This window comes from Phasianus colchicus, chromosome 3, assembly GCF_987193195.1.
Source record: "Phasianus colchicus chromosome 3, bPhaCol1.hap1.1, whole genome shotgun sequence".
Taxonomy (NCBI): Eukaryota; Metazoa; Chordata; class Aves; order Galliformes; family Phasianidae; genus Phasianus; species Phasianus colchicus.
In genome coordinates this window covers 84,977,689-84,997,251 of record NC_143438.1, presented here as the reverse complement: position 1 = coordinate 84,997,251, position 19,563 = coordinate 84,977,689, and the positions used below count along the sequence as shown (strand labels likewise).

At 47.6% G+C, this 19,563-nt stretch overlaps 1 protein-coding gene across 1 annotated transcript; it reads right to left on the bottom strand.

The window, feature by feature from the left end:
* Positions 1-1,479: 1,479 nt before the first annotated feature.
* On the bottom strand, positions 1,480-5,771 carry MYC (MYC proto-oncogene, bHLH transcription factor). Its single transcript, XM_090137983.1, has 3 exons — positions 5,639-5,771; positions 4,104-4,806; positions 1,480-3,116 (listed from the first exon to the last, which is right to left on the bottom strand). Exons 2-3 carry the CDS (start codon positions 4,789-4,791, stop codon positions 2,554-2,556), a joined length of 1,251 nt encoding a protein of 416 aa, XP_089994109.1. The 5' UTR covers positions 4,792-4,806; positions 5,639-5,771; the 3' UTR covers positions 1,480-2,553.
* Between the last annotated feature and the right edge of the window lie 13,792 nt (positions 5,772-19,563).

The following is a 19,563-nucleotide window of genomic DNA, read 5'->3' as shown; positions in this document are numbered from 1 at the left end:
TTTTGGAATGGCAATCTGGGGTCATGTTCATCATCTGGTGTATTGTCCATAAAGAAACGGCAAGTGGAACTGCTGCCCGAATGGAAGGTGAACTTAAGAAATTAACTAACTGAGAGTATTTTCTGCATCAAAAGACTGAGGAGCTTCTGCAGATAGAACAAATATATATATATATATCCTCCAAATGATTTAAGAAGCTGACAAATATGGAGAGGTTTATTAATCACTGTGGTCTAACCGCATTTAACGGGAAGAAGCAAGGGAGGTTTGCTAACATGAAACCGGACCCAAAGGTGACAAAGTTTTTTGAAGATCATGGGTGGATCTACACTCCATTTCAGAGGATGGGGATGCATTGAGAAACTTCTGGACAATGACTGATCTCTGACTGACTTCTGTTCCTAACCAGTATCTAGAATAGGTACAGACAAATCCGTATTCAAGTAAGCTAACCCATTTAATACAAGGCAGAACTTCTGTGTGATGCAGAGCTGGAAGAAGGTCTGATTTACAGTTCAGATACGTTAATACTTTCACATTGTTCTGAATATCTGAATCACACACTGAAAAACGCAACTATGCCGTTTCTATGAACTCATTTGCACGCAGGTAGTGCAAATGGAAGAAAAAAATGTTGCTTTCTCCCAGATTTCTAACAGAATGATGTTTTTCCTAAGAAATCTTCAGTCCAGCACCTCAATCCCACCTTATCAGATGGGATTTAGACATTCATTTTCTTTAGTATGTTCCACATTCAAAATTGTCGGGACTTTCATTGTAGGCTTTTCAGGGCAGAAACCTTTGGCACATACTCTGTCCATAAATTGCTATCTCCTCTCCTTGCCCCGTGTCCACCTGCAGCCTTTCTCTCCCTGCTCTCAGCCTGAGAGTAGCAGGATACCCAAACCCCCCATTCCAGTTTGGTTGCTGGCACTGATGTTACCTGGCAGCTGCTCACCTGGTTAGAAGCCAAGCAAATAAGTAATTAATAATGTGAATTATGAAAACGGACATATATAAGGTTCAGCTTTTTGTAAAAGCAGTTTCTTCCTCCAAATCCAAGGGTCATTGATTTCTTGCTCAATTTTTGACCAAGGCTGAGGTAAGTGGGTGAAAGACGGGAGAAAAAGTTCAAATCTGATCTTTGGAGCTATGTCATTAAGTGCTTTATGGCCCATCTGAAGCTGACCATGAGACAACTTCTGAATGTAAAAGCCATGTAATAGAGACAGACAAATGTTAGGAGGTAGTCAGGCACACATTCCCCTGGTAAGAAACCTCCTTTTCCTTTCTTACAAGTGTGGTTCTGTGCACTCCCTGTCCTTGAACTCAGTATTCCCTGAAATCCCCTGTAACTATTCACATTAATAAAGTGTTAGGGTGTTTACCTAGGAAGGTTAGCTCTGCTGATTTCAGCACTTAAAAGGGGAAACGGCTCTGTTGTTTTAACCACGTCAACACTTACCACCTCTGTTTATTTTTTTATCCCATTAAACTTCTGTTCAAAATCAAACAGGAAGCAATTAAGGTGAGTTCACTACAAAGAAGTTCTCGAAATACATAGCTGGGTCCCCAGTGCAGAACGAAGGTCATGCCCCTAAAACATAATTAAGCTTATTTGGAAAGAATGCAGATCCCATACACTGGGCTTGTGTGAAAAACACAGCTCCACTTTACTTTCATTGAGCAGAGATCATGGATGGGCAAGATGGACATGATGGCTATCACCTTCATTGGGGCACACAGCTGAGTTGGCAAAGCATCAAGAACATTGGTTTAATCTATTGGAAGTAACAGGATGCATGAGGAAGACAAAAGAAACCAAACTCCCCACTAAGCTTCAGAATTACAATTTCTTCTCATCTAAACCCACTTTGACTTTTCTAAAGTCACCGCTCTGATGACAAAGAGAGGGATGTCAGGGAAACAAGCATCTAATGGCAACTGGGGAAAAAACAAAGGAAAGTCTTTACACAGGATTTAGCTAATTATATTTTGGGCAAATATTTATTTATCTAAAAACAAAATAAAAATCATTTTTAAAAGAAAAAATGTATTTAAATAAAAAACAAAATTGTGAAATGTTATGGCACACAAGTTCAAGACAAGTATAAATCCAGTTGCCACAACTGTTGTGTATTAATGTTGCACATTTTTCTATAAAGACTTTATTAAAGGTATTTACATGGCAAGAAGATGTGTAAATATATACAGCAATCTGGGGACAACTCTTTTTGGAATTCTCTTAAGAAAAAATGCCTTAAATACAAAATTTTGAAAGAAAAAAAGTTGAAGAGTTCATCCCCAAGCATGAAGAATGTCCCATCATCCCTTATGCCCAAAGTATCAATTATGAGGCAGTTTTGAGGTTCTGGCCAAACCGTTCGGAGATTCAGCCAAGGTTGTGTAGTCTCAAGTTAAGTCGCACAGCATGCAGTTGCAATAGTTCCATTCTCGATGGACTGGTGTAGTTCATGAGTGATATTAGAAACACTAATATTTTATCATAGTCTCAGCCTAGTTTGGGGTATTCTAAGTGATGTCCAAAAGTTCCTATGCACGAGAGTTCCTTAGCTGCTCAAGTTTGTGTTTCAACTGTTCTCTCCTCCGCCTCAACTGCTCTTTCTCTGCGATCAGTCTGTGCTCGTCCGATTGGATGGACAGAACGTACTCCGTGGCTTTTTTCAGGATGACAACCTTGGGCGCCTTCTCATTGTTGGCCACCTCGGGTATCTGGTCACGTAAGGCAAAGAAACTCAGCTTCAGCTCATTCCTTCGCTGGCGCTCCAAGACGTTGTGCGTTCGCCTCTTGTCGTTCTCCTCTGAGTCTGACGTGCGGGGACTGGAGCATTTTCGGTTGTTGCTGATCTGTTTGAGGACCCTGCCACTGTCCAACTTTAGCCTCTTGGCGGCTGGGTATTCCACCTTGGTGGAGGGAGGAGCAGCGTAGTTGTGCTGGTGGATGTTGACGTGACACCGCTTGAGGACGAGCGGACTGTGGTGGGGCTTACAGTGCTCCTCTGATGCTTCTGTGCTGGACTCTGTGCTGGATTCAGACTCATTTGCTTCAGCTAATGTAACGACATCGATTTCCTCATCTTCTTCTTGTTCTTCTTCTGCACGGGAAAAAAATAGCACCATGAGCTGATCTGTGCAAAAACTCTCAGGGAAGCCTGACAAGGGGTTACTCCAAGCCACAGATCAAGGAACCCACTGACAAACCTACTTCAAAACCATTCGACTCCGCAAGACGCCCCATTCCCTACCCAAGAGCCCTTCCCTTAAGGAAGCGGCATTTCAAGGACTGCCCTCGGAACTCTGGCTCCCTGATTTCAAAAGTTGCACGGCTCTTGCGTAACTGCGAGCACAGAGATAGCAGCAAAGTTTAACCTCGGCTGTCAGCAGCGCAGCGTAATAAAGCTCCCAGACTCAAGCTGCCCTTAATTAAGGATTTAGAAGGCTTTGGCCACGCCTCAAAAGAAAGCTTACTTAACACACATGTGTATTCAGAGACATTTTCTCAATCTCTCTTGATCTGCTAATTTGTGGAAAATCTAAGTAAAAAAACAAAAAACAAAAAACAAAAAAAAAAAACCAAAACCTAAAAACCCGAAGGCTGCAGTGCTTGAGTAGCAACTCGCTTTCAACCCAAATTTATGAGCGAGCGGAACACGCTGTCAAATACCTAAGGAAGCATTTCTAAAACTTTCCCAGCCCCATTCACTCACTCCTCGCAGCCACTTTCACTGGCACCTCCCCGCCCGCATTCTCCCCGCGGCTCTCGGGCTGCAGTTAACTCCTTCCCGACCCGCGGGTGTCACCGGGAAGCGCTCCCTCCTCTCCCGCGCTGGGGACATCAGGCCGTGACCCCGTTATGAAAGTTTCTCCCTCCCTCCCTCCCTATTTTTTGTTGTTGTTGACTCCTTCTTTCCTCCAAAAGGATGAAGGGAAAACTGCTTTTCCAGGAAATAAACTCGCAGCGCGCCTCGCTAACGTGGCATTTAACAGAGCGGTGAGCGCAAGGGGGGCGAAGCGGAGCGAAGTCCCGCGAGCAGCGGGAAGGAGGAACGCTCGGGTCCCCGACACGCGTGGGCGCTGCTCACCCGAGTCGCTGCTGGTCGTGGGCGGCGTGTCGTCCCCCAGCAGAGCCGCGGGGTTGGCGCCGGGCGGGGCGGCCCTCGGGGAACGCTCGCTGAGCGGGTAGGGGAAGACCACCGAGGGGTCGATGCAGTCGGCGGCCGCGGCTCCCAGGTCGTGCAGGTAGAGGCCGGCCGAGGCGGCGGGGCCGGCGGGAGGAGGCGGCGGCCCCGAGGGCGGCGGACCGGGTCGGGAGGCGGCGGCGGGGCCCCCCTCCCGTCGGGAGGCTTGGTAGGAGGCGAGCTTCTCCGACACCACCTTCTCCAGCTTGGCGGCGGCGGAGAAGCCGCTCCACATGCAGTCCTGGATGATGATGGATTTGACGAAGGATTCGTCGTCCGGGTCGCAGATGAAGCTCTGGTTGACCATGTCCCCCCCGAGCAGCTCCGTCACCATCTCCAGCTGGTCGGCGGTGGAAGGGAAGCAGGAGGCGGCGGCCAGGCTGGAGCGGCGGCTGGGCGAGAGGGGCGGCGTGGGCAGGAGCTCAAACTTCTTCCAGATGTCCTCGGACGGGGCGGGCGGCTGCAGCTCGCTGCCCCGCTGCTGCGCCGCCAGGTAGAAGTTCTCCTCCTCCTCCTCGAAGTAGAAGTAGGGCTGCACCGAGTCGTAGTCGTAATCGTAGTTCTTGCTGGGGAGGCTGGCGCTGAGCGGCATCGCGGCGGCTGCTGCCTGCGGGCGGGAGGGGGACACGGGGGGGCCGGGTGAGCCGCGCTCGGGGCCGCGAGGCTCCGCTCCCCCCGGCCCCTATAGCGGGGGGGATCGCCACCGGTGCGCAGCGCTCCCTCCCGGCACCCCGCGCCGTCGGATTGACTTTTATATATATATAAAATATATATATATATATGCATATATATATATATGCATATAAAGCGATAATAATAAAATAATAATAAAATAATAACAAAATACACGACCCCTCGTGCGCCCCCCCCCACCCCCCTTACACCCTCCCCAGCTCAGCGGGGCGACCGGGAGTCGCGACCCCGTCCACGGAGGGGTCAGCTCCCGGGGACGCCCGGAGCACTCTCCCCGCGGCTCTCCGGAGAGGCTCCGCTCGGGCACGGCTCCCGCAGCCGCCGCGCTCACCCGGTGCGCAGCTCCGGCACCGGGAACCGGGCGGGAAAGGACGGTAGCTCACGGCGCAGAGCCGGGCTGCTCCCCAGCCACCCACCTGGCCGTGCACGGAGCTGGGCAAACTTTGCCAAATGTATCATATATACATATATATCCACACACGCACACACACACACATATATACGTATATATGTGCAATAAGCATAACCTGCCGTGCGTACGCTGGAGAAGCAAATGCTTCTTGCCCTCCCCCATCCCCCCCAAAAATAAAATTATATCCAAGCCGAGCGCACGGAGAAGGATGGGGTGCGCCGTGCCCCGGCGCAGCGCCGCGTCCCCCGGGAGGCACCGGCGGTCCCGCGGCCCCGCGCTGTCAGCCCGACCGCGGCGGATCGAGTGATGGGTAAAGCGGAGCCCCGCGACTCACCGGCTCCTCCAACGCGCCGGCTGCGAGACGGAGCGAGGCAATAATTGCGGGTAGTGCGGGGAACAACAAAATCAAGAAATTGGAGATAAAAATACAAAAAGAACCTCCGGAGAAGACGAAGGGGAAAAAAAGAAGCCAAAACGCAGGGAGAACGTAGATCTCTTCCTCCCACCACGATGAGAAAAAAAATACAGCGGAGAGAGGGCTCGCCTTCCCGGCGTGCGGTAGATTGTACGGTCCAAGGCGGCGCGGCGCGCTCCGTCCGGTACAATAGAAGTTAAGTTGCTTTCCTCCTTTAAAGCGCCGGCGAGGGGCGGGCGGGAGATGCAGCGGGGGCGGGAGCACGAGCGGCACGGCGGGGCCCCGCGAGTGCGCGCTCCCGCCATGCGCGTCGCCGCCTCCTCTCCGCGAGGGCTCCGTGCGCGGGGAGGGCGCGCCGCGAGGGGGCGGCCGCGGGGCTCCGTGGCCCCCCCGGGCACTGCGAGCCGGAGCTGGGCGGGCGGGAGGGAGGGAGGGAGGGAGAGGAGCCGGAGAGAGGCGATGCGGAGCAGCGGTTGTTTTTTTTTTTCTCTTACTACAAGGAGAGGTCGGAAGTAAACATAGTAAAAAAAAAAAAAGAGAGGGGATGAAAAGGGCGCTCCTCGCTGCTTCCTTCCTCCCTCCCTCCTCGCTCGCCGCTCCCCCTCCGCTCGCTGCCCCCCGACGGCAGCAGGGGAGGTGGGAGGTTCACCCTCCGTGTCCCCCCGTAACGCGGCTGCGGGCGGGGCGGTTGCCGGCTACCGGCACAAAGGAGCGTCCGTGGCTCGCGCACCCCCGCCCGTGTCGCTGTTTCGTTATCCCGAAGGATTAAACGGGAGGAGGAGGCTGCGCGGGGGGGGGGGGTGGCGGCTGCAAGGTGACCCCCGGGGGCTCTGCACCTCCTCCCGCTCGCTACGCAGCCCCCCACCCAGCGGCTCCTTCCCCACCCCGGGGTCACCCTTTCCCCGCTGCCAATCCCCAGAGGTGCGCGGAGCCGGGACCCGACGGAGCGCTCCGCATTCGCGTCTGCCCGGCCCCGCAGGACCGCTATAATATATATATATAAGCAGGATACCCTGCTAATATATGTATAAATATTATTCCTATTTCTCATGTATTTCTTATTTATTTCTTATTTATTTCTTATTTTTTTTCACCCCCCACACACCAAGGGGACTTAGAAGTATTTGTATTATTTCTTAGCGCAGAAGCTCGGGCCGGAACGCGGATCGCCGGGCGGGAGGACCCCCACATCCCCCGCCCCATCCATCCCCCGGTGCGGCTCCCCAGCGCTGGGGGCGGCCCCGCTTTCCCACGGCCGCCGCTACCGTGGGGCCATCGCGCCCTCTCCCGGCGCCCGATCGCGCCCGCGGGATGCAGAGCGCAGCCGCGGCCCGGCACCTGCACGAACCCCTCCCGGCAAAAAAAATAATAATTTTTTTTTTTAATCTTCCCCTTCCCTCCCTCCCCCACACCCCCCGCTCTTTTTTTTTTTTTTTTTTTTTAAGTGGAAATCGCCCATTTCCGCTGAGCAGCAGAGTGTTTGCAGCTAAATTCTGCTCCGAGTGCAGTTTGCAGCGCTTTCTGTTGCTGTTGGGTAGCAAAGAGGGACAGATTCATGAAAAAACAAGAAGGGATCAGCAACTGGGGAGTGCTGAGCAGTCCCAAGGTGGGCGCTTCACCCACTGATATTTTAAACACCTTGCTCCAAGGTGGCTTAAAATACATCGCGCTGTTTTAAAATGCTACAACTCTCTGTCTGTAGTGGACTTTGCTGGTGTGACTGGAAATAGCATGGCTGAAGGACTCTGCCAGAAAGGGGCAGGATCTGAATTGATCCAGTTCCACCAGTGTAGGGTTTGTAGGGATGCCACCAGAAAGAAGGGGACAGACTCTAGGAGGGTCTGTTGTATACGGCATGGGAAAATGGCTTCAAACTAGGACAGAAAAGATTTAGACTGGATATTAGGAAAAAGATTTTTAAAATAAGGGCAGTGAGGCACTGGAACAGGTTGCCCAGAGAGGTGGAGAGACACTGAAGACACTCAAGGTCAGGCTGGATGGGGCTCTGATCAAGCTGTAGATGTCCCAGCTCATTGCAGGGGAGTTGGACTAGATGGCCTTTAAAGGTCCCTTCCATCTCAAACCATTCTATGATTGTTTTACCCATTTAACAGTATCAGAATGACCCAGTACACAGTAATGCTCTCAGAGCTGTAAAAGTCATTGAAATTCAGCTGGAGACAGCAGAAATACTTCAAAATTACTCCAGTACACATAGGGTTGAAAATCATAATCCTGTGCTGCAATATAATTGTATTCAGAGAAACTAACTGCAGTATCACAGAGCATTACGGCTTGAAGCGAGGACTACGGAACATAAGCAGATGGACTCCTAAAATACCCCGTGTTCATCTGAGTGGAAAAACAAGAGAGGAGGACTGGAAGAAATGTGCTGTTGAAACAATGTGGCCTTCATAAGTCTTTAAAATGTTCTATACATTTCTTTAGGTCTTGGAGGTCTTCTTGGAGAGCCAATGATGAGGTGTCCTGGTGCAGTCCTCACGTGGCAGAACAAAGATATTTTGCTCTGATTTCTTATGTCCAAGCTCAGAAAGAACACAGGGATAGGTGTGAAAACAGTAAGTATAAATCTGCAGTAAAAGGGCATTTTGACAGAATAGCTGTTATACAGGAAGAATAAATATGCAACTATAACGTTAAGGAGACAGTAGAGTCAACATGATTGTTTTGACATCAAGGATTCTCATGACAAATAGGAGGTGGGAGGGTGGAACTGATGAGTGATGGCACATCAGGAGCCCGCGAGCAACAGAAATGAAAGCAAAAGTTGAGAGTGAAGTGGAGATGGTGGAAAAACCTCTCTCACCTCTCTGTGGCTGGAAAACCCTGAGACAACTCGTGATGTCACGCATGGCTGTGTCACCTGCTGCGTGTCATATTTCCAGGGGACATCTGCAATCTCCTTTACAGTGGGCAAAAAGCTGCCTGAAAATTGTGGCTATCTTCAGAAATTGTCACTTCACCTCTTCCCCAGCTTTGTGGGTTGCTGGTCTTCCACGGGTGAGAATGGGAAGGTGCTAATGAGGTATTAATGCTGGAAAGTGCTAATGACTTGGGTGGGAGGTTTACTCCCTAGAATGTGGTATTTGTGCTCAGAGTCACTAAGATCAGCTGGGGCACCTGTGTGCATCCAATAGCATTGCATGGGGATCCTGGATCCATAGTGGTCCTGTGGGACCTCAGTGCAGAAAATTAATGGATTTACCTTATTAATAGAAGAGCCAGAAAAGAGATTTGTAACTACAGCTCTTTCAGCAGCTGTACTTTCTGTAACAACAGGAGGTGAGATGTGTGTAGGCAGAAGCTGACACTGCTGTCTCAATAACATCTTCCTAACATCTCCCAGGGCCAAAACAACTCATACATGACCCAGGCAAACACCTCCTTGGTGGACTTCCCCACTATGAATGAAAAATGCAGATGTCTGGGGGCCACTGTCACCATGAGGACCTACACACAACTCTTGCGGCAGCTGCAGGTGAGGCCATGCTTGTCCTCACCTTGTGAATGCCCACTTTCATACACTGGAGTTATGGGGTAAGCAAAAGTGGTATTGGATGGCATTTATTTATTCGGTTGTTACAGCTGTGTGGCCAAGGGACATCGCAGTAAATGTCTTCGTCCCTCATGCTGGCTTCTTGTGGTCTGCCAGCCTGAGTTCCTCACTATGAAAAAGTGCAGCCCACTGATTTCCCAGCAGGAAAAGGGATGTGCACAGAGGAAAAGAGTAGAAAACTAAATGGGGAGAGTGCTGTGGAATGAAATATTGGCTATAAAGAAAAAATCGTTTAAAAAAAGGGCAGTGAAGCACCGGAACAGGTTGCCAATGGAGGTGGGGGGTTCCCCATCCCTGGAGACATTCAAGACCAGGCTGGATGGGACTGAGCACCCTGATGTAGATGTAGGTGTCCCTGTTCAGTGCAGGGGTGTTGGACTACATGGGTTCCTTCCAACTCAAACATTTTTATTCAATAAAAATAAATTCAATAAAAGCGTTATACTAATATTACACCACTCCCTCAGCACTGCAGTGAGTAACACATCCCTCACAGAAACCCACTGAAATCCCTGGAAGTACATCTCATTGCCAGGAGAGTTAGAGCAGAGCCTGAGCTGCCCATTGGCTTTGGCCAAGAGCACTGGGTGTCAGCTGGCATCGGGAGTGAAACATAGGAAAACATCTTCCTCTGATTTTGAACACAGAGAAGAAAATAATTTTCACCACCTTTGGTCTTTCCACTGAACGTACCTTTTTTGCTTCAGAATAGAACAACTACAGCTGTTAATTTAACTTTGTTTACAGACAGTTTCCCTTTGCAGTCCTTTCAAGCCATCACAGTTAGCTGGGTATCAAATATTAGCCTGTTTTCAAACAAGGCAGCCTTTGATTAGTTAACTACATAAAATGAAGCTATTCAAATGTGTATATGATGATTTAATATTTCAATAGCTATAATGTAAGATAGCTATGTAACACTAATTATTTTTGGTGTTTGAATATTTTAACTTGTGAGCTAATCTATGTTCCATTGAAGCAACCTTCCAAAATGTGAGGGGAGTTTGAATTGGCCCTCCCTAGGGATGAAGATTTTGGTCAGGAATGGCTGCAAGGGACCAAGCCAACAACAGCAGTTTTGGCATCCCTTGATTGGAGGGAGTTCTGTCCAGTTGTGGATTAAGGGTGAATTACAGGAAATCTGTGCAGATTTAAGAGCTTGATAAATGAGAAGATCTTCAAGGCTCTTGTGAAAGATAAACAGTTATTTCTGAAAGCCTGGTTCATTTAAATTTCTCTTCAAAAAGAGAAAGAAAAGCTATTTCAGAACAATCAGCCCTGAAAGACCCACCATGGCCTCCACATTCTCTGCATTTTCTGTCACAATTATCAGATTGTCAAGACATCCCAGCTCTGCTTGATTAAGTCCTCGTTAAAGCATTAGGGCTATTTGCAACTGCTTAATGATCCTTTCGGGTGCCCACACTGCCAAGACTTTCTGTAATTTTCCAACCCTTGATCTTGAGAGCTGGATGTGATCCAGTGGGGGTAGCTCCAGCCCTTCCACCGAACTGGCCAAGACTGTTTCCATAATGGAAATCTTGAATGAAGACTTTGATCACCATCAAATGCCATATGGGAAGAGCAGGAGCTCTGTTTCTCTGTTCCTGTGCATGGGTGCTGGGACACCTGCAGGCCTTGCAGTGAGAGGGAGCGGCAGACTGTAGCAGGAAGGCAAGAAAGGTTTGAAAGCTATTAAGCGGCTTTCTTATTAACATCCAAGAAAAATAAACCTCTCCTGCAGCAACTTCCTTGCAGGTTTCATAGGAAGGCAGAAGAGCTGACCTCGCTGCAGTTCTCATGGCACGTCCTGCAGAGGCACAGCTTCAGAAATATCTGCCTGTATCAGATATTATCTGAGGGAAGGAATGTGTCAGCTGACAGTGAGGCTGGAAACTATTGAAACTATTGTCAGCTGGGCCATTATTATAATTATCTCTTGTCTCTTCGGGAATTAATATCCAACTAGGCTGTCCCTTATACAAACAGATGAGAGTATATAACCCTTCCAGGAATCATGTCGCTGGTTGCAAAATAGCTGCTTTAGAGATGAGGCATCTGATTGCCACCGAATTAACAAGTTCAGCCACAGGGGGAAAAAAAAAATCTGGGAAAAAAGGTAGCCTTGTAGAGGTGGAACCAATAAAAAACAGAGACATAGACACTGGAGATGCTTCTGGCTTCATTTTAGCTCCAAGCTGTTGTGTTGTGTTTGTCTCTGAGGTGAAAGGATGTGCATAATCTGAATAACTGATCAATGCAAAGTCCACAGCTCCGGTGGAGGCTGATCTCCCTTGGCTGGCTCCGTGCTGAGCAAGCACCAGAGTGCTCACAAGTTTTGCTCCTCTTGCTCATCAGGTGAAATGATGATGGTGTTGTCTTCAAACATTCCATCACTTGCAGAGCTCCTGATTGCCCATCTCTCATGGGAGGGAGAAAGATGAACTCGATGCAGGTAGTTTGCAGATATTTACCAAAAAGTTTTTTACTTGAGTGATATACCTGTGCTCCATGAGTTTCTGCGATCATGCCTTGTCGTCTTTGGCCTGCTTTACGGAAGAGATGACTTGATTTAAAAAGCCCTGTTGGTGAGCTGGAACTGTGTGCAGCTGCCCTGTATGTGTTTTCAAGCACAAACTATTTCCATTGCTGTCCCATTGAAATTAACTTTCTGAACAGTCAGCTGAAGTGGTGCTCTGACTCCAACATTCCAATACAAGTTAACAGCTAAGTGCTCTCATTCTCTGCTCAAGGCAGGCTGATGCTGAGGCCTTTCCCATGGGTATTCACCCACTCAAAGCCCTTCAGAGCAGCTGCTCACTTCAGAGCACTCTGCTGGGAGCATCCCGACAAACTGACTCATACAAAGGCATCAGATGGTTTCTAACTCTCACACCTAAAAATGTGATTGTGTATTTAGCTGCTACATTCCCCTGGTGTTGTCAGGTGGCCAACAACCCTAACTCCTTTCTAGCTTTACTGTGTTGTGAAGTTCATTTTGAATCTGTCTGGCACATGTGCCAGTTGTGGCAGTATTGTCGCCTTACCTAGATATGAGCTTTCCAAGGTCCCAGTCGTCTCAAGGTAAGCATCTCGAATTAACGGATGGCACTAAAAGTGTAGCCTAAGCCATTAGCAACAGTCATGTCAGCAGACATTGCTCAGTTGTCAGCAAACGTTGGCTCATCTCTGTGGTCCTCCAAGCTCTTTATATGTCTGTCTTAGCATCACTTGTTACTTTCACTCTAGCTTAGTTTACCAGCAAATTCAGAACAGCCGAGCAGCACATAGGTTAGACGTCTTGGGGAGATAAAGCATTCTTATCTGTGGCTGCTGCTGCATTTTGAAATGAGCGTAAGAGGGAAATGCATCCATGAACATTTGCTGCCGGTATGGATTTAAAAGCAAAACACAGTCAGAAATGCTACCAAAAACTACTTCACTTGGCTGATAATTCGATTTGATGATAAGAAAGAGGGAATGTTTTGTCTCTCTGTATCAGATAAGGGACTTATCACTCTCTGCACTGTTGGTGATGAACATGTTCATCTGGCAGATAGTGGCAATAATACCGCGTCTCCCCTTTGCACCGCGAGACATATGCTGCATCAAATGAAATTAAGGGAAATGGATTTAAAACACTTCTTGGTAAATGCTTTTAAAATCAATTTATAATTAACCTGTGGAACCTCCTGCTGCATTTTATTAGAAAGGGAAATACCATGCTTGAAAATTGATGTTTCCTGTGAGCAATAATACAGGGACGTAGAAGGTATAATAAGAGGGGAGAAAGGAAATCACTGCTATGGACGAGGATTGCCTTATTTAAGAGTCAGCCTGTAATCAAAAGTATGAGGTTGCATTTTCTTCCAGATGCAGGACACTGCTAGGTATGTAAGTGTTTCTGATCTGTTTGACATCTTTCTTTCCCATTGTGCAACCAGACTCACACAGTGCTGGGGCCCACCTTTGCCAGGAGGGCCAGCCTGTTTGGGAGGAAGGGACCTCCTACCCCAGCTATTTTCTTAGATGTGTAAGGCAGTTTGATCCTGCAGAGCAGGAAAAGCCTTAATAAGTATGTGCTTGTATCTGTGTTTTGTTGCCCAGGCTGGAGACACCTCACTAATATGACAGGGAGCACTGAAGCACTGCAGAAGGAACCATTCCAGCTCTGGCTGAAGCACCATTGTCAATAGAAGATCATAGAATCATAGAATAGAATCACAGAATCATTAAGGTTGGAAAAGACCACAAGGATCATCTAGTCCAACTATCCAATTACCTCCAATATTTCCCACTAAACCTTGTTCCATGTATGCATGTTTCTTGAACACCTCCAGGAATGGTGACTCCACCGCCTTCCTGGGCAGCCTGTTCCAATGCCTCATCACTCTTTTAGAGAAGACATTTTTCCTAACATCCAACTTGAACCTCCTCTGGCACAACTTAATGCCATCATCTCTCATCCTATTGCTGTTACCTGGGAGAAGAGGCCGACATCCACCTCACCACAACCTCCTTTCAGAGAGTTGTAGAAAATGATTAGGTGTCCCCTGAGCCTTCTCTTCTCCAGACTGAACAATCCCAGATCTCTCAGCCACTTGCCATTAAGACAAACAAACAAACAAAAAAAATAAAAAAACACTTTGTGCTCCAAACCCTTCACATCTTTATTGTCCTTCTCTGGACATCCTCCAGGGCTTTAATGCCTTTCTTATAGTGAGGAGCCCAGAACTGAACATGGTCCTTGTATGGGTGCAGTCACATGAATGTCATTTGCTTCTATTGATGGTGGTGAGGATGGAGAGTACCTGGGTCTGTTGGTACTCAGCAACACAAATCAAAGCAGTGGCTTGTTCCCACATATCTGTACTAATCCACCCCTTGGGGTTAAGCCTGAGCTTCAGTAAGCCTATCTGTTAGTTCAGGCTTTGACTTTATAGGATCCATGTTGCTCTGCTGTACCTGTTCCTCCTTGCTTCAATATCAGATGTGGCTGAGCACTGGGGGGCAGCTGCAGAGACCCAGCATATCAGACCCAGTTAGCAGGGAATTAAGACCACAGCCCTCAACTTGGAAACTCGTGAAATGGTTGAACCTATTTTAGCCTTTCCTACTAATTGGTCCCTATGTAGGGTTATTGAGTTATTTGTTTGTTTGTTTTGTTTGTTTTTGTTGTTGTTGTTTAATTTTTGTACTTCAAAAGGTTTGGTGTTGCCTAAGTTCAGTCGTTCTTTCTGTTGACGTTCACACTAAGTCCCTTTCTCAAACTGTGGAGAGTTGCAGAGGGTTGCAATTATGGCTGCAGTGGCAAGCAAAGCTTTGATCAGAAATTGGCCTGACAAGCAGTGTGCTGAGGGATTAAATGCAGTACTGACTTCATCAGCAGTTGAGAGCTCTGTGGAGGAGGAATTTAGGTGCTTCTTACACCCTCAACAATGCAAAGCAGCCGTCATCAACAAGGTGTTCCCCAGAGGATGCTAATCACTCTCCTCCCTGTTGATCAGCAGTTAAGAGTGTCTCTCTACTTATCGCCTAGTCAGAGATGGCAGAGGTATTTCTTAGAAGATAAGAATATTATTTACACCCAGCCTTAGAAAGGAAAGAAGATGTCCTGAGTGAGCTGCAAGCATTGTTGTTACTGTTATCATTTGTATTGCAAAGGCACTTAGACCCCAAGGTGCAGGGCCAAGTGTGCTGTGCTGACAGGCACTGCCTGTCTTTGCTCTAAAAAGTCTGCGATGTGTGCAACAGGGAGCGAGGAGGGGGATGTAGAGGAGCAAAGTGAACTGTCTCGTATTGCATACAGGAAAGGAGTGAGGGAAATGATGAAACCTCAGATGTTCTCTGCCCTGTCATTGTCTGTGTGACTGGGAGCTTCCTATTCATTCCCACTGAGATTTATCTGCAGATCCAAGCCGAATCACCTAATGGATTGAGGATAGTCCTCATGTACCAGTGTGGCTCTGGTCTGGTTCTTCTAGGGAGGACGTACCCTCCTGTGAGTGTCATGGGAAGAAAGGGGGATGAGGTGGATCCCACTTTGGGTAGATAAGAAGTGAAAAATAAGGATATGCCACGTCCAGGACCATCTATCTCTGCTTCCTATTGAAGGCTGTGTGATTTTTTTTATGTTATTTCTTTAGTAGCCTACCGTAAAAATTACAGGACTTGATATTACCAAAGGCTTAAAAATATCAAATTGTATCTACACACGTGATTAGAAGTTCATGGTATGCCAGTCCCCACAAATAATGTGCTGATGCCATAGCTGATATGTTTTTAGCGCTCTTATGGTTAGCCAGAAAGCACCTCTGCCTTTGGTTCATACTTTTCTCATCTTCCCTTCTTATTCTCCTCTCAAACAAAGGGTAGTCGGTGATGATGTTATATCTACGAAGCCAAAGTGTGTGTGCGTGCATGCAAGGGAATCGAGTCATGATATTTCTAATTGGGAGGTGCAAGATCATCCTTCAGTTTACATGCTTGATCATTTTCTCCTGCACTGCTGGCAGTGAGTGATGTTGTACACCTCCTTCGGAGTCCCCGAAACTGCTGTTTGCTAAACACTGGGTAGGTGGGGTTCTCCATGAATGGAAAATCTCCAGGATTATTTTGCATGATGGGGATTCCTGACTGCCCTTAGCTTTTCTGTACTTGGAAAATTGGAGAACCTGTTTGTAGGTCACTCAATTAAAACAACAGAGACTAAAGGGTGTAGGTGTATTACATACCTACAATATTATGCTTGAGACAGATACTGAGCAGCTCTAAACCATAAGCCCTTAGTACCTGCAGTACCACAGCAGCTTGGAACTTAGATGAAGTTCAGTTGCCTTGTTTTGCAGCAGGTTTTGCAGCCTCTCCTCAGATCAACAATTGGTGAAGGAGGGACTGTACCAAAAGCTGAAGAGCTCTCAGATGCCTCAGATATGTCAGTGCCTCACTCACTGCCTTGGGGCCTTGCACAAATGCAGTGGTGCTGACCTTACCATCAAGTGGGTTAGTTCTGCTGGGAATACAAGGGAGAGATGTGGGGGAAGAAGGGGGTGGTCATCCATCCAGCTGTGTGCTGACAACTCTTGTGAATGGTTTCTCTCCTTGCTGGTGAGATGGGCCACCTGACGAAGAGCAGAGGAGGTCATTTGTCCCCTCTGTCACCTCTCTTTTGCCTTGCAGCTATTTCAAGGCCTGAAGTAAGCTATCTTGCTGCAAACTTACACCTTGTCTATCGCACGTACATGTGAAACTGTGATAGCTAGCTCATATATTCATTCCTAAAGTGGCTGCAGAGAGATTCAGTGTTATTTAGTTCATCCACGTTCACTGCTCCCTGTGTGTTACATCACTGCCCGTAGGCAAAGATTTTGGTTAAGAGAGAAATGCTGGTAGCTTCTGAACAGCTTCATTATCTGGATCAAATGGCTGTTTGATGGCTTAGAGAAGGGAAAGCAGGGAAAAATCATGACAACTCTATCTATATGGGCAGCAGAAAGGAATTCTGAGAGGGGAGTCAGTGCTGTACACTATTATTGGATGCTAAGTATGGAAGGGATGATGTGCACCAGATGCTGGTGCTAGCTCATCTCTTCCAAACAAGACAAAAGCCCGGATGCAAACTTTGCGGCCTAGCCCCACATTAATACATTCCTAAACACTTATTAAGAATAGTGAATGAAGAGAGAAATGCAGGTTAACGTAGCAAGCTGCCATTTTCCAGCCTGACTACCAAATGAGTGTTTTGGAGCTGGTGTGTAAATAGAGGCTAACATGAGTGAGCTAAAAGATTGGACTGGTCCAAATGCTGTTTCCTGGGGAGAGAAGACAAAAATAAGTTGCAGAATAGAAGGTTGTTTGCTACAGAATTGTCCAAAGGGGACTGGAAAGGGAAAAGTTTGGAGCATGGGGACAACTCGATATTATTTTTGAGGACTGACTTGTGTCCCAGGTTGATTTAGAAAACGTCTACTGGGAAAAAAAAAAAAAATGGAAGTGCAGGGAGCTCGGAGCTCAGACAGATACCTGAGAGTGCTCATCTGCTCTGCAACACCAGTGATGTTCTTTGGGAAGAACCAGCTAATCCCGTATGATGGGGAGTAATGAAGGGTTCTTATGCTCCCAATCTGTGCTGGATTTCCACTGCTTTTTCTACTGTTACTGTAAAAACTTTTTTACAGAAAGCCCTGTAGGCAAGGCTGCATTCCATTTCCACCCACAATCTCCTGATCTGGAGAACAAATAGGTAGCTGAGAAGGGCTTTCACTTGGTAATGGGCCATTTGTGTGATTCTACAGCTGGACTGATGCAGGATTGACTTCAGCGAGCAGGTGAGGAATTTAAGCTTTGCAGTGAGTCAAGAGCTTTGTGAGCTAAAAGCCAGCATGGTTTCTCCGTTCAGTCCAGCAGTTCTTCCCTGTCATTACAGAGAAATCATCATCTTTGTGACGTCAAAATGTATTGCTTGGCGATTACATTCCACAGTACCGCCCATCTCCTCTGCTCCAGTTTCTGCTGGATGCAACAGTCCTTTCTTCTCTCAGTGCTTTGACATCTTGAAGTGGAAGGCTGTAGGGAAGCAGAGGAGGGCAAAGAACAACCTTTAAAAAAATGAGAGAGCATGATACAACATTCCTTGCAGGACAAGGGGAAATGGTTTTAAGTTGAGGGAGGGGAGATTTAGGTTGGACGTCAGGGGGAAATTATTTGCAGAGAGAGTGGTGAGGTACTGGAACAGGCTGCCCAGAGAGGTTGTGGATGCCCTGTCCCTGGAAGTGTGCAAGGCCAGATTGAATGGGGCCCTGGGCAGCCTGGTCTAGCATTAAATGAGGAGGTTGGTGGCCCTGCATGTGGCAGGGGGATTGGAAATTCATGATCCTTGAGGTCCCTTCCAACCCTGGCCATTCTGTGATTCTGTAAGAGAGGGAAGCAAACAGATCAACTTCAGCACAACATGTTTAAAGTAAATCTATTGACTTAGAATTCTGTCACAAATTGCTGTTTCAAACTAGGCTTCTTGAAGGGTTTGATGAAGCTTGCAAGCTTTAATGTGGACCTATCACAGAATCGTAGAGTGGTTTGAGTTGGAAGGGACCCTTAAAGGCTGTCTAGTCCAATTCCTCTGCAATGAACAGGACATCTACAGCTAGAGCAGACTGCTCAAAGCCCCATCCAGTGAATGTCTCCAGGGAAAGGTCATCTATCACCTCTCTAGGCAAACTCTTTCAGTGCTTCTGTACCTTTTTCATTAAAAAAAACCTTTTTCTTTCTATCCAATCCAAATCTCCCCTGTTCTTGTTTGAAGCCATTTCCCCTTGTCCTGTTTGAAGCCCCTGTTCCCCTTGTCCAGACATTGCTGAAGAGTCTGAGCCCTTCTTTCTCATAGCCTCCTTTAGATACTGAAAGGACACTATCAGATCTCCCCAGAGCCTTCACTTCTTCAGGCTGAACAGCCCCAGCTCTCTCAGCCTGTCCTCACAGGGAAATGTTCCATTCTGTGGATCATTTTGTGGCCCTTCTCTAGACACTCCTCAACAGATCTATATCTCTCTTGTACTGAGGACTCCACATCTGGATGCAGTACTCCAGGTGAGGCCTCACCAGTGCAGAGTAAAGAGGCAAAACCTAGAGGGGCAAAACCGCCTCCATCGCCCTGCTGGCCACACTTCTTTGGTGCAGCCCAGGATACAGTTGGCTTTTTGGGCACATGGCTGGCTCTTATCCAGCTTCCCTTCCACCCGTACCCCCAGGTCTTTATCTGCTGGGCTGCACTCAATACTTTCATCCCCCAGCTTGTATTGGTAGTGGAGGTTACCTCAACCCAGGTGCAAGATCTTGCATTTGGATTTGTTGAACCTCATGAGGTTCACCTGGGCCCACTGCTCAAGCCTGTCTACGTCTCTCTGGATGGCATTCCATCCCTCCAATGTGCTGACCGCACCACACAGCTTGGTTGTCATCCTTGAACTTGCTGAGGGTGCACTTGATCTCACTGTTGATGTCATTGATGAAGATATTAAAGAGCATTGGTCCACAGACTTGTATTCAGTGGTTCTGGTGCATTTTTCAAATTGTTTCAAATTTTTGTGATCGAAATGCAAAGGCTCCAATGTTGTACCAAGTACCTATCTGCTTGCTCTGGCTGTGGCTCCAACAGTATCCATATCCGAACTTGTATTGCATGGGTTGGAGAAGGATTTTCAAAGGGACCAAACTGATTTCCTCAGATCTAATCATGAAGAAAAGTTCTTTTTTTTTTTTTTTTTTAACT